Source organism: Gambusia affinis, linkage group LG08, assembly GCF_019740435.1.
Source record: "Gambusia affinis linkage group LG08, SWU_Gaff_1.0, whole genome shotgun sequence".
NCBI classification, from domain to species: Eukaryota; Metazoa; Chordata; class Actinopteri; order Cyprinodontiformes; family Poeciliidae; genus Gambusia; species Gambusia affinis.
This window is the reverse complement of record NC_057875.1, coordinates 11,985,694-11,998,166: the sequence shown is the minus strand read 5'-3', so window position 1 is coordinate 11,998,166 and position 12,473 is coordinate 11,985,694. Positions and strand designations below refer to the sequence as shown.

The 12,473-nt window shown below is 37.0% G+C and overlaps 1 protein-coding gene across 1 annotated transcript in view; it reads left to right on the top strand.

Annotated features, from left to right (window-relative positions):
- The window catches only part of shank3a (SH3 and multiple ankyrin repeat domains 3a), a 177,513-nt gene extending 165,458 nt beyond the window's left edge, over positions 1–12,055 (top strand). The window contains exon 26 of the mRNA XM_044123713.1: positions 6,355–12,055. Within this exon, the coding sequence (XP_043979648.1) occupies positions 6,355–6,919 (565 nt within the window). The 3' untranslated portion in view covers positions 6,920–12,055. The remainder of the gene's footprint in view (positions 1–6,354) is intronic.
- Positions 12,056–12,473: the final 418 nt, after the last annotated feature.

Genomic DNA, 12,473 nt, shown 5'->3' with positions numbered 1-12,473 from the left:
ATCAAGAATGTCTTTAGCACTGAGTGGCTAAAGACATTAGAGAATTGCAGCAAAATGATACTGTTAGAGTTTATTCATGCTGTACTTATCATTGCAGAGTGCCTAGTTCCAGCAGGACAAAATGAATATCAAAGGAGACTGAAAGCATTTAACCACCACTATATAAGTGTTTAATCATTTGTCAGCACTTTTATTACTCCTTTAATACATGACTTTCTTGTGTCAATTTTTGCTGATGGTTTGAAAGATTAGATGTCTCATGCATTATTGTGAAAATTAGTGGTATGTAGAGCTCTTCCGTTACAAATTTAGTGGAGAATTTACAACTTCCAGTTTTGTGAAGCTTTGACCTGCTGATACAGTTTTAGTAGATTTTTGTTTCTCTATAAGAACTGAAACTTAGAGGACAAAAGAACCACATTCAAAATATTTTCCTAGCCTTTTAGGTGTAAGCAGCCAATAACTGTTTATACTGGGAGCAGACACAAATTTATTGTAAGGATGAGAGAGCAGTCATTGTGGAATTGTTTATTTATTTCACAACAAAAGAAAATATTGGACCTGTTTCTATGGCACCTTATTTGAATAATTATCATGGTTAGCATCCAAGCTACTGCTACTGAGCATTACATCACCAAGTGCAATTAGAAAGCTTTGGATCAGGACTCGATGTGTCAAGTGCAAAGTTTGGTGCAGAGGAAAATATGGTGTGGGACTATTTTTTCAGAGGTTAATCTCTACCATTTGGTCAAAGATAAATTAGCTATTAATAATCAAGCATTTCAAAGCATTGTGTGACATTTTCATGCTCCTAATAATACGGGAACATTTTCAAGATGGTCACTTCTTATTCCAACATCACTGTACACTAGTATTCAAAGTGTGGTTCATAAAGTGGCTGACAAATTTGGGCAAAATATTTCACTGGCTTTGCAGTCTTGGAAATATTGCAATATTGGCATTATATCCCATAGAAAACCTTTAGGATGAACTAGAAGTGACACTACATCTTGGCCAACATCGGTGTCTTACCTCACAATTGCACTTCTGGTAGAATTATCAAAAATTTTCTTAAACACAACTTAACCTTGGAAAAAGCTTTTCTAGAGAATTAGGAGTGACATTTCACTTATGAACTTGAGTTTTTGCAGGCAGATGACTGAATACTTTGAGCAATATTGTCTAAGGCCTTACTGTATATCTCACTGATACCAAAACGTACTCAGTAATTGTGTCTAAACCAAAAAGTAATGTTGTCAGTGCAACAGTAGTTCTTAGTGTGGCTCTTTCACTAATAGAAAATAGATTTGATTTTAGATTTTGTATAGACCTGTTATAAACCGTATAACTCTGGTCATCAATGGATTTCTTTGTGCATTTCTAGATTAGAATTCTCAAGCAAATTCATGTCCTTATGCCATATAGTTGGTTTTAGCTTCTTACAGTGGCACAGAACATAAGTTTCACAAAGCTGCTAGGAGGTTATTTGGTACATCTGAGACACAGTGACGGTTTAGTCTGTTTTCTGTGGGTGTTTTTTCTACTACATATCTAAAAGTGCAATGTAAATCCTCTATATTTCTGCAGATGTGGGGACACCGAGGAAACTAGACCTTAAAGTTGTAGACTCTAGGGTAAACCAATTTTTTTTTATATATCTTACACAATTACCCTATAAACTAAGCACAATAACTCTAGAAAACTTTTTAGCAACTTTCTTAATCTGTTTCCCTTAAAACATTGTTACCTTGTTTGCATGAAAGTTTTACAAAATGGTTGTTATGATTGTTATGAATTTTTGTTTTAGAAATAAGTAGTTTAAAAGGCAGTGATTTGTCAAATGCTGTTGTCACAGTTAGAATCTTTGACAGTTTTATAAAATTTTATAGTAGTCAATAAGCCAGTGTCTTAAAATTGTTCTGTGGGTATAAATTACTCACGTACAAATGTGTATGTAAAGTAAGATAACTACTAGTGCAAACAATGTAACATGATTCAAGGCATGTACTTACTTACACACTGCTATGTTTTATTTCTAATCTATGACCCACTAGTATATACCCTTCCTGCGTTTTCCTAAGTCTTTGTTCAAATGTTACACAATACATCCCTGTATCCACTACCCTTTGCAGACATCACAATACAAACTTGATAAAAACTGAAAATACAGTTTTTCCCCTTATCATTACCACCTTCATGATACGTAAAGTGATGACTTCAAAGATTTTGGGATGCATTTTTAAGAAGTATTTGAACAGGACTTAAATATAATGGTATATTAGTTAAACTTGTTCTTTTCTTATCTATGGAGTTACCTTCCCCTGTTACTCACCCAAGCAAAAGGCAAAATCCTAACATTGTCCAAGGTCATTTTACATAACTGTCAAATAAATGGTGGGATATCTATTTTTTCTTCTATGAGAGGTTTGCTTTTGCTGGAAAAAATTGCATTATTTGGACATATATCTTTTGCCCCATCTTGTTGAAAACTTGGATTGTTTCAAGGAACAATTTAAAAATGTCACAAGAAATTTTAGTGTTCACATTAGTAGCAAATACAAACGAAGTTCATAATCAAGAAAATACTTTTCGCTTTGGGATTCTTTTTTATTATTATTTGTATAGCTAAAACTGTATAATTAGTGTGGCTCTTTCACACTAATTATACAGTTTTGTGTTTTTATGTGATACTTAAATTTCTATGTGATGTGCATGTGGAAATATATATTTTTAGCTTGTTTCTTAAAGTTTTAGTAAGGCGTCTACAGAAATGGTTTGGTTTCAGAGTTACCCCACCTCTTGTCCAATGATCACTGTAGATAGACAACCCTCCACATGCCTGCACGGATAAGTGAGTAGGATGGATGGATTATTCATCCTTACTGTACACTGATTAATGTGTAATCCCACTGGGCTATCAAAGTACATTTCCATTTCAATGAAGTAGAATGTCATAAAAAAAAGTTCATTTCAGTAATTCAGTTAAAGAAAATTAAACTTATATATTATTCAGATTCATTATTTTGTATACTTGTTCAATTTATTTTGATAATTTTACGTTACACCAAGTGAAACAATTTTTTTACATTTACCTACTTTTATTTCATCCAGCAAAATTCTTGGTAGGACTGCTGACTTGACCATTGTTCAATTGTCATTGATACCCTCCACAAAGAATGTAGACCATCAAAGGATTGTTATTCAAGACCTTAACTCTCAAGCTTAATAATGTAAAGTTATGCCATGTGGAAGGAAAACATGTTTTAGAAAATGTGCACTAACAGTAGGGATAGTTGCAGCCTTGAGAAGACTGTAAAGCAAACCCATTAAGAAATTGGCATGGACTGTTACTGGTGATTTAAGTGCCACCACATAAAGAAGTCCTCAAGACATGGACTGCAGCTGTGATACGTGCAGAAATGTCTTTAATATGAAACAGAACTTGACTGTTGCTAGACTGTCATCCAAGGTCTTCTTTTCCAATTAAGGCAAAGTTTGCATTTTATTTGGAAATCCAGGTCCTAAAGTCTGGAGGCAAAGAAGAATGGAGAAATGCATCACCAACTCAAGTTCTTTGAGGTCTTGTATAAAAGTTCTGCAGTCTGTTGAGCTGTCATCTATTGGTGTTGACCTATTGTGTTTTGCCAAGTGCTTTACTAATAATATTAGGTTATCTTCTGACAAGTTTTATAGAGATGATGGGGGCCCTCGGGTAATACTTTCTTCAGTGACTGTGGCATCACTGTGCTTGGTTAACCAGAAGACTTGCCTGACCTAAACCACATGGAGAATCTATCAAGGATTGTCGAGAGAAAGATAAAAGACACTAGATGCAACAATGTTCAACACAACACACAAGTTGGAATTTCCTAACGCCTCAGCAGTACCACAAGTTATTTGCCTCCATGGTACATTGCATAGATGCAGTATTCAGTTCTTGCGAAGCACTAAATGCATACACTGTAAAGTACACAGAAATATTACTCAGTATGACAACATTTCTGTACTAAAATCCTTATTATTGGTTTAATGTGATATTAAAATTTTTTGAGTAACTGAACTTGAATTCATTAGCTGTAAGCCATTGCCATCAAAATGAAAAGACATAAGTATTTGAAACATATTACTGTGTGTAGTAAATCGATATAACGTAGGCGTTTCACTTTTCAATGTGGATTACTGAACAGAATTAGCTTTTTGATGATATTCTAACTAATTGAGAGGCACCTGTAGCTGTTATCGGATGGTATATGTGGGTATGGTGATGTCAGCCATTGCACTGGTATCATGGCACAGTTTGTTTTTTGTTATTTTTGTTTTTTTTTTGCATCCTTTAGGTTTTGAGACGGGTTAGGATTGGGTTCATTTTGTCAGTCTACTTAGACTCTCTGGATGTTATGTTTTGTTTTTTGTGGGGTCAGAATTTTGTTTCTGTTGTTAACCTAGGTCCCTAACTGGCAGATTGTATTGATGGTCAAAGTGACTTTCATGTTGTTCTGGCTAGTTAAAATATTGAGTAGGGAATAATTTAAAAGTATAAAAATTAGTTCTTGAATTTTGTGGATTGTGAAGAAGGCCATGACTTCAAACACAGCACGTCATGCAACATCCAGTTCAGATTCCTCTCACCCTCCCACCATTTCCATTCTGACAGTTAATTGCCTTTGGCTGTGATAAAAAATTATCATACACACCATTATCCCTCTTTCTCTATCACTCTGCATTTACATTTAATCCTTTTCACCTACTGGAGGACTTCTCATGTATCATTGGCCTCCAAGCACTTCTAATTGTAATGCTACTTCATCTCACACCCTCCACACACCACAATGCTCCATTCTGTCTTTACTGTTTCCCAAACCCTGTATATGATAGAACTTTGTTCTAATTTTGTTTCATTTGTGGTGTTTGGTTTTCTTTTTTGAGCTGTTTGTGTACACTACATAGCTTTGTTTTGTTTTTCAGTGTTTGTGTTGAGAATGGCCATAGTCCCTGACTGTCTTACTGGTTCACCTTGTAGTTTTTTCAAATCATGTTTAAGCTGAAAATAATTTTATTTCATCAACATAACATAATAATGAGCACACATCCCCACAGAGCACCATATACAAATGTGCAGTTTTAATTTCCGTTTTATGTGGAAACAGTCACAAAAGTCCAGAGACATGTGCCTTCAGTTTATTTCTTCATTTGTGTTTGTTTGTTTGTTTGTTTGTTTAGTTTTTAGTTTTTTTGTACAGTGTTTTACATGTGAACAGTGTGCTCATTTCTCTCTCATATGGCCCACTGGTCAGACTTTGTTGTGCTGAAACTTACTCTGCTGCTGTAATCAAGCACACTCACATTTGCAAATCCGTCTAGATCCAGAATCAGAACATACTCACACACATACAGGACCTTGAAGGCAGCAGAGTTGGCTAAAGCATATATTGGGTCTGGTTAGCAGGCTGCGTCTCATGGAGTGATGCTAACATTCTCTCCCATTGCTCTCTCTCTGCTCACCTTGCATGCCCCGCCCTGCTGCTCTGATCTGATTGGTCTAGAACTGACTGTGCGCCCAGGAGGGCAGGACAACTGTGTAAGTGCGCATGAAGCTCATCCCAGCCCGTTGGCTCCCTGTAATCTGATAATTTTTTTCCAGCCTGAGCATCCTTTGCTCCATTACATTTTTGTCGTTCGAAAGTGACTCATAGTAAAGCTCCAAACAAATAGAGTAGAGGGATAAAGTCTGGATAAAATGCATGAATGATATTTAGATAGATCCTTCTTGCTTCTGCCTGCTTTCACCAAGACAATCTTTCTTAGTTTTAGCTTTGCACTCTCTTTCACCCCTCTTTCTAATCATCTTTCCCTCCATTAGACTAGTCGTAGATAAAGCTCAGTCTTTGGTTTTATTGTTCTTTAAACAGTGTTGAGGTATCTTTGTTGAGTACTTCTTGTTGGGCTCCAGATACTGTGTCTGCTGGAGAAGCATAAGATGTTTTTTAAACTCCTTCTAAAGGCTCCACATGGTAAGACTGGGTTGGATGGTCATCTTATCTACAAAGATGATCTAGACCCCAGAGTGCCTGAATATAGGGTACCGTTATTGTGGTCCAGGCAGTTCTCCATTATATGCAAACTGTGTACAGTGATATTTCAATAAAAATATGTTTGTGATATATTATGCAGCACAACTCTGACATAAAATCCCAATGAAATACGCAGAACTTTATTGTTATTAATGTAACAAATTTGTAAAAGTGATGGTGGGGAATGAATACTTTTGACAGCACCCCAAAGCTTGGGCTCTTTCTTCAAAGTTATCTTTAACTGTTTGTTATTGACGATTTTAAAACTCTGTGTCTCCACCAGACTTTTTAGCAGCCTAGGCGAGCTCCACACCCTTTCCCAGAGAAGCTATGGAACCACATACACCATCCGCCCCGGCAGCCGCTACCCCGTCACCAGACGCGCGCCCAGCCCCGGCTCAGGTTCACCTGATCGGGGTGACCCCCTTGGACGATTCTCAGGCTTCGGCCTGCCAACCTCACCAACTACACCGCCGCAAACCATCCTCAAGTCCTCTAGTCTCAGCTTACCCCAGGAGCCTAAAGAGGTGCGCTTCGTGATGAGGAGCTCCAGCGCACGTTCTCGCTCTCGCTCTCCATCACCTTCCCATTCCCCTGGATTAGGCTCACCACTTTTAGCCCTCCGACCCTTTCACCAAAAACCCCTCCACCTGTGGAACAAGTACGATGTTGGAGACTGGCTTGAGAGCATCAACTTGGGAGAGCACAGAGCAGGGTTTCAGGAACACGAGATCGAAGGCTCTCACCTCCCGGCTCTAACCAAGGATGACTTTGCAGAGCTGGGAGTGACACGGGTCGGACACCGTATGAACATTGAGCGAGCGCTGAAACTGCTGCTGGAGAGCTGACCCTTGCCCTGAAAAAGAGCAACAGGAAAGAAAGACACAAAGTCGGAATTAGATGAAAATAAGGGATCCACTGAACACGCTCCTCTGTTACTCCAGCTGCTTTTATGTTCAGTATTAAAATGTTCACCTGTGGTTCCTAGTGACACTTTCTGTTCTGCATTAATACCCCGCACCTGGCAATGCACTAAAGAGGCAGAGGCAATACTCATAAAATGTACATTCATCCCTTTTTTTTCTTATCCCCTACTCACTTTATGGCTCCACCTTCTTGCCTAGAGCAAATCAGACGAGACATCCCAAAAAGGATATCTGATCTTTTTTGTTAAGAAGAATCACTGGAGCTCCAATTAGATCATTTGGTTTCTGAAAAGTTACGTTGTTTCCTTAATGACACCCACACTTTCTCACTGCACCCTCTCTACCTCTCGCCCCTCTCATATTAGGCCTCTGAAAGCCTTTGGCAGTTTGAGTAAGAGAGGAGGAGGAAGGATTCTTGTTCCAAACAGAAAACTCAGTTGCCTTTCAAAAATATTTCTACTGAAATCAACTCTGATGAACACAGTGCTATGGACATAACAGCTCTGAAAAGGTGTGTCTTCTGAGTACCTGCTATCGTTTTTAAACTGAAGACTTTTAAGCCCAGAGGTGGAGCTCCGCAGGAGGAAAACCCCCCTCTGCCTTGGTACCAAGACTGTGCAATCTATAATATTTGGAGAATGTTTAACCAACACTCGTGGCTTTTTTCATAATTAATTTTCTGATTTTCCAAAGGGAATATTATATATATTACTATAATATGGCATAATATATATGTGTATCTAAGTATAGCTTTCAGATGAAAAGACAATATTGCAAAGAAAAGATGTATTAAATGAATTCGCAGCTGTTTTTGGTTTTAGTATAGAAGACAGAAAGAGGTCTTTAAATCTAATCCACCAATAGTTTACTCATTTCTACCAGTTATATATATATATATATATATATATATATATATACATATGAATATATATATATATTTGAAGGAAAACAAGATATAAATACAGAAAAATTAATTTTTTTATCATACATACAGAAATTTCCGTGTGATCACCTTTCTTGAGGCATAGCATGACGAGTTGCATTATGTTGTACATTTTTATTTTGTTTATGGTCTTCCGTCACTCTAAAGGGCATCCCGTAATGTGAGGTTAAGACCCCAGCTGAAACCCATCCCTACTGCTTCAGTCTCAGATTTTTGTCAGAGGGGACTAATGAGCCAAATATTTGGGGAACATTAGTTTTGAGGGTTTTTTTTTTCCTTTTAAGGCTTGAAATAATTGATTTACAAAGCAAAACACAATATTCAACAAAGGCATGGGCCAGAATGAAATTCTATTAGTAAGATAACCATACAAAAAAATTATTCAGTTTGATTCTCAGAAGTTGAAATTTCCAAGTTTTAACTTTGAAAAGTTAACAGAAAAGTTATAGTTCTCAAAACCCAACACAGCTGCCACAGGTCTTTTAAAATTATGAAGATTTATATCCAGTGAAATCTTTTCACACACACACACGACCTCCTTACAACATAAATCTTTATCAAACAGGTGTATAGTTTCTTCAGCAGTGGGGATGGGAAATAGTAAAAGGTCTTAAAGAAAATTCAGTATTTTACAACCTGAATGTGCAGCTGCTTTCTTTTTAGGTATACCACTCTTAGTGAGTGAAATATTATCAGCCAGAACTATTAAAAAATAAACCCAGGTTGTAAAACAGAGGGAAAAAAAGCTGAATTTTCTTTTAACAATACAAATCTGCAATTGTACTCGTGAGCAGCTTCAGCTGGCAGTGAAAACCAGTGAGTTTTATTCATGCTACAAAGGAAAAAAAAAAAAAAAAAAAAGCATTTTGGCATTCTAGCTGTCTTCTTTTCTGACAGAATGCCAGGAAATGTCTGTTACCACTAAAAACCTCTGCTCATCAGAAGCATTCAGCCAAGGCACTTTCACTTGGCAAAAACTTGTGTGCATATTTCTTATCTCCCAACCCCCTGTCATTTCTGAAAAGCGGGCGGTGAACAAAATCCTCATGTAGGAGCTGTAGGAATAGCACTCACTGCCTCACTGTGACCTCACTCTTTATTTTCCTTTTAACTGCAGTGTTAAGTTCTCCTTTCTTTCTTCTTCTGTTGCTGATTTGTTACCTTCGGCCACTGTGCGTAGATTTTGTAGCGTGTGGAACATCATATTTTACTCATTTGAATTTTAGAGTGGTGGGGAAGAAAAACTAAATCTCCTGCCCGTTCCGAACATACTTACACTTGTAAAAAAAAAAAAAAAAAGAACAAACTACAAATATTTGCTTTTTTAAAAAATCACAAGCAATGTATATATAATAGATTTCCTATAAATTTTTTTGAAAAGTATATAGATCTATATATGAATGTTTGGCATATATGCATAGTTAACCACCTGTGGAAAAGGTGAGCAGATTTTATTCTTTCTATGAACTCTTGAACTTTTGAACTCTGAACTATGAACTAGGGGATGATTTGCACAAAACAAGGTGACAAGGTGCTAACATAAAAGCCACCCATCGTCCAAGCGCATGAGTGCATCTGGATTCCCTGAATCTCTCTGTGTGCTTGTTCCTCTTCACCGTGCGCGTGTGAATGAGTGTGCATGTGTGCAAATGCTTGTTTTTTTTTTCACGTCTGTGTAATTTGTTTGGGAGTGAGATGCAAAGAATGCATGCGACCGTGAGAGTGCGGTTAATTGTTGGGGTTTACATCTTTGGCGTTAGTCCACTATAGCCTTACTGTACCATCAGAGATTGCCGGCTGTGGCTGTGTCACATAACAACACAGACACAAACACGCCTACACACACACACACACACACACACATACACACAGAAAAATGCACACGCATTCACCTTCAACACTGAAGCTCATCGTTGTGTATTGTGTTTTTGTTCAGAGTTATGTCTTCAAAAAGTGGACTGTTCTGCCCAAGAGGGAGAGACAGACAGACAGAGAGAGAGAGAGATAAGCAAAACACTGTCAAATTTTCTACTCCTGAGTCAAGACTAGAAGATCTCACCTTGGAACTGCATAGGTGCTTCTTATGCAGTGTCACTAATTCTGTACAGCCTTTCCCTAATGGCATTTCCACTCCGCTGCACTCTGTCTGGCAGCTCTCCTTTTTCCTTTTTCAGACTTTCAGATTCTGAGTTTTGAATATGCTATATGCGATGAACCAGTGAGGAACAAACCACACACACAAAAAAAGAAATGTGCCAAAAAGTAACTTAACTGTATATTTGTCTTTTGCTTTAGGACTATCTTAGTTACAGCACTCTTAAGCTGTTATGTGTTACGACAATATGGTGCCATCTCCTGGTAATCTTGAGAACTGACATTTTTTGGATCCTTTGGTATTTTCCTGCAGATGGAAGTACATGTGCATCTCAAATAAGATAATTGAAAGGTTCATTCATTTCTGTTATTCCATTGAAAAAGTGAAATCCACGTTCTGTCTAGCCGTATTGCACACAGGTTGACATGATTCAAATGTTTAGTTCAGGTTACATTTTATGATTGTGGCTCATAGATAAAAGAAAATTCCCAATGTAGTTTTTTTGAAAGTGAAGATGGAATCAAAACAAGGAAGGTATTTTTAGTCAGAAATGTCAGATTGGTGCACAACATATGCATTCAATATCTGGTCGGGGCTTACTTTGGATTTTGCATGAAGCACTGCCTCAGTGCTGTGTGGCATGGAGGCGATCCGCCTGTAGTTTGTGTTAATAGAGGGCTTCAGCCCGTCATTGGATCTCATCTTCCTCATGATGAAACCTCTTAGATTATGTTATTTAGGTTGATTACAGTGATATCATGGTCATTAAACCAATTGCTGGTACTTATGGATTAGGATTTGGATAGAAGCCATGTCCTGTTGGAGATTGAAATCAACATCTCCATAAGGCTTGTCAGCAGACAGAAGTATGTAATGTTACTAATATCATGGTAGGACGCGCTAGTGTTGGACTTTATAAAACCTTAACAATCAACATGTAGATTACATGTGTCTCTAAATCAGCCTTCACCTCAAGCTGTTGTATCTATTTTAATAGCTCTCAGTTGACATTTTGTTTATTAGGTGTAAGGTATAATCAGCAAACTTGCAAGAGACAAACACTTGAATTATGTCCCTCTGTGTGTAATGAATCGACATAATAAACGGGTTTTAGTTTTTCATCTAACTTTTTAAAACAAACTTTTCAATAAAATAATTTCCTGAGATGCACTTTTATTTCTTACTTCATAAAGACACAGGCTATATAGATGTCTCCATATAGATTTATGTATGTATAAACATGCATACAGCCTGTGTATTTCTACTTGCTTTGACATTTGTCCTTAAATTATGTGACATAGCAACACAGTTACATGATTTGAATGATAACAGTTATTGTTCCCAGAAAATAGTCTGATCTCAGTCACAGGCTGGCCTGATTAGACCAGTGATTGAGTTGGGTTGTTGTGGAAGTTTACTACAAATAAAGACATTTAGATGAGCAGCAAGTAACAGACTGACACATCATTAGGTCAAATAAGTTCTGCGAACTTATTTCGCCCTTATTTGACCTCTATTAAATATAGAGGTAGGCTCTATATTTCTTAATCAACAAAGCACAATCTACACAGTTGAGGAGAAGCAATGTGTCTTTTCTTTAAAGAATTAAAAAAAAAAAAACTCCCTGGTACCCGTCGACACACTGGAACCAGTGATCTTATCATCAGAGGTTTTGTTTCTTTCATTGTTGGTTTTCTCCTTGTTTGCACTGTGAAGTTTAGAACGGTGGATGTATCACTGCAACGCCTCAGCCTTGTCTCACTTGAGAACATCCCCTTCTCGGCTTCTAATCACCAGGTAACTCATCTACAACTCTTCCTCTGGACATGAATATCTGATACATAAGAGTCTGTGCTAACAGCCCAAGCTAACCAGAGGCTACCAAGTCTTCTCCATGTAAAAAAAAAAATCAAGGGCGATGGTAAAGACTGAGGCAAGATCTGAGACGTTGCCCTGGATATCTCCACCACAGAGATATATGTTTGTTATATTATGTAATAAATTTATAATTAAAACATGAGCTGGCATATTTTTGTTCCTGCTTTAGTGTCTCATTAGTGGAAATGAGTCAGTGATGTCTTTGGCTCACAAAACACTTAAATATGCTGTTTTATCTTCAACATTATCACCATTATAGAAATGGCCAGATAATGTTAATGAAGCTGACAGGAAACGGATAACAGATAAATGGCATTCAAAGACCTGAAGATTTATAAACAAAATTTTTTTAATGTAAATAATTTAGTGATATTAACTCAGTCGCAGATTTGTACATGTTCATATCAATGAGTATATTAATCTCTGGGTTTTAAAGATGTTTGAAATATTGGGTTGGTTTTCTTTTTACATAAAAACATACAATAAATATTATATTTTTTCCCCAGTACTAACATTAGATGGATACATCTATATTGTGTTTATTTATTTTTTAATCCAAG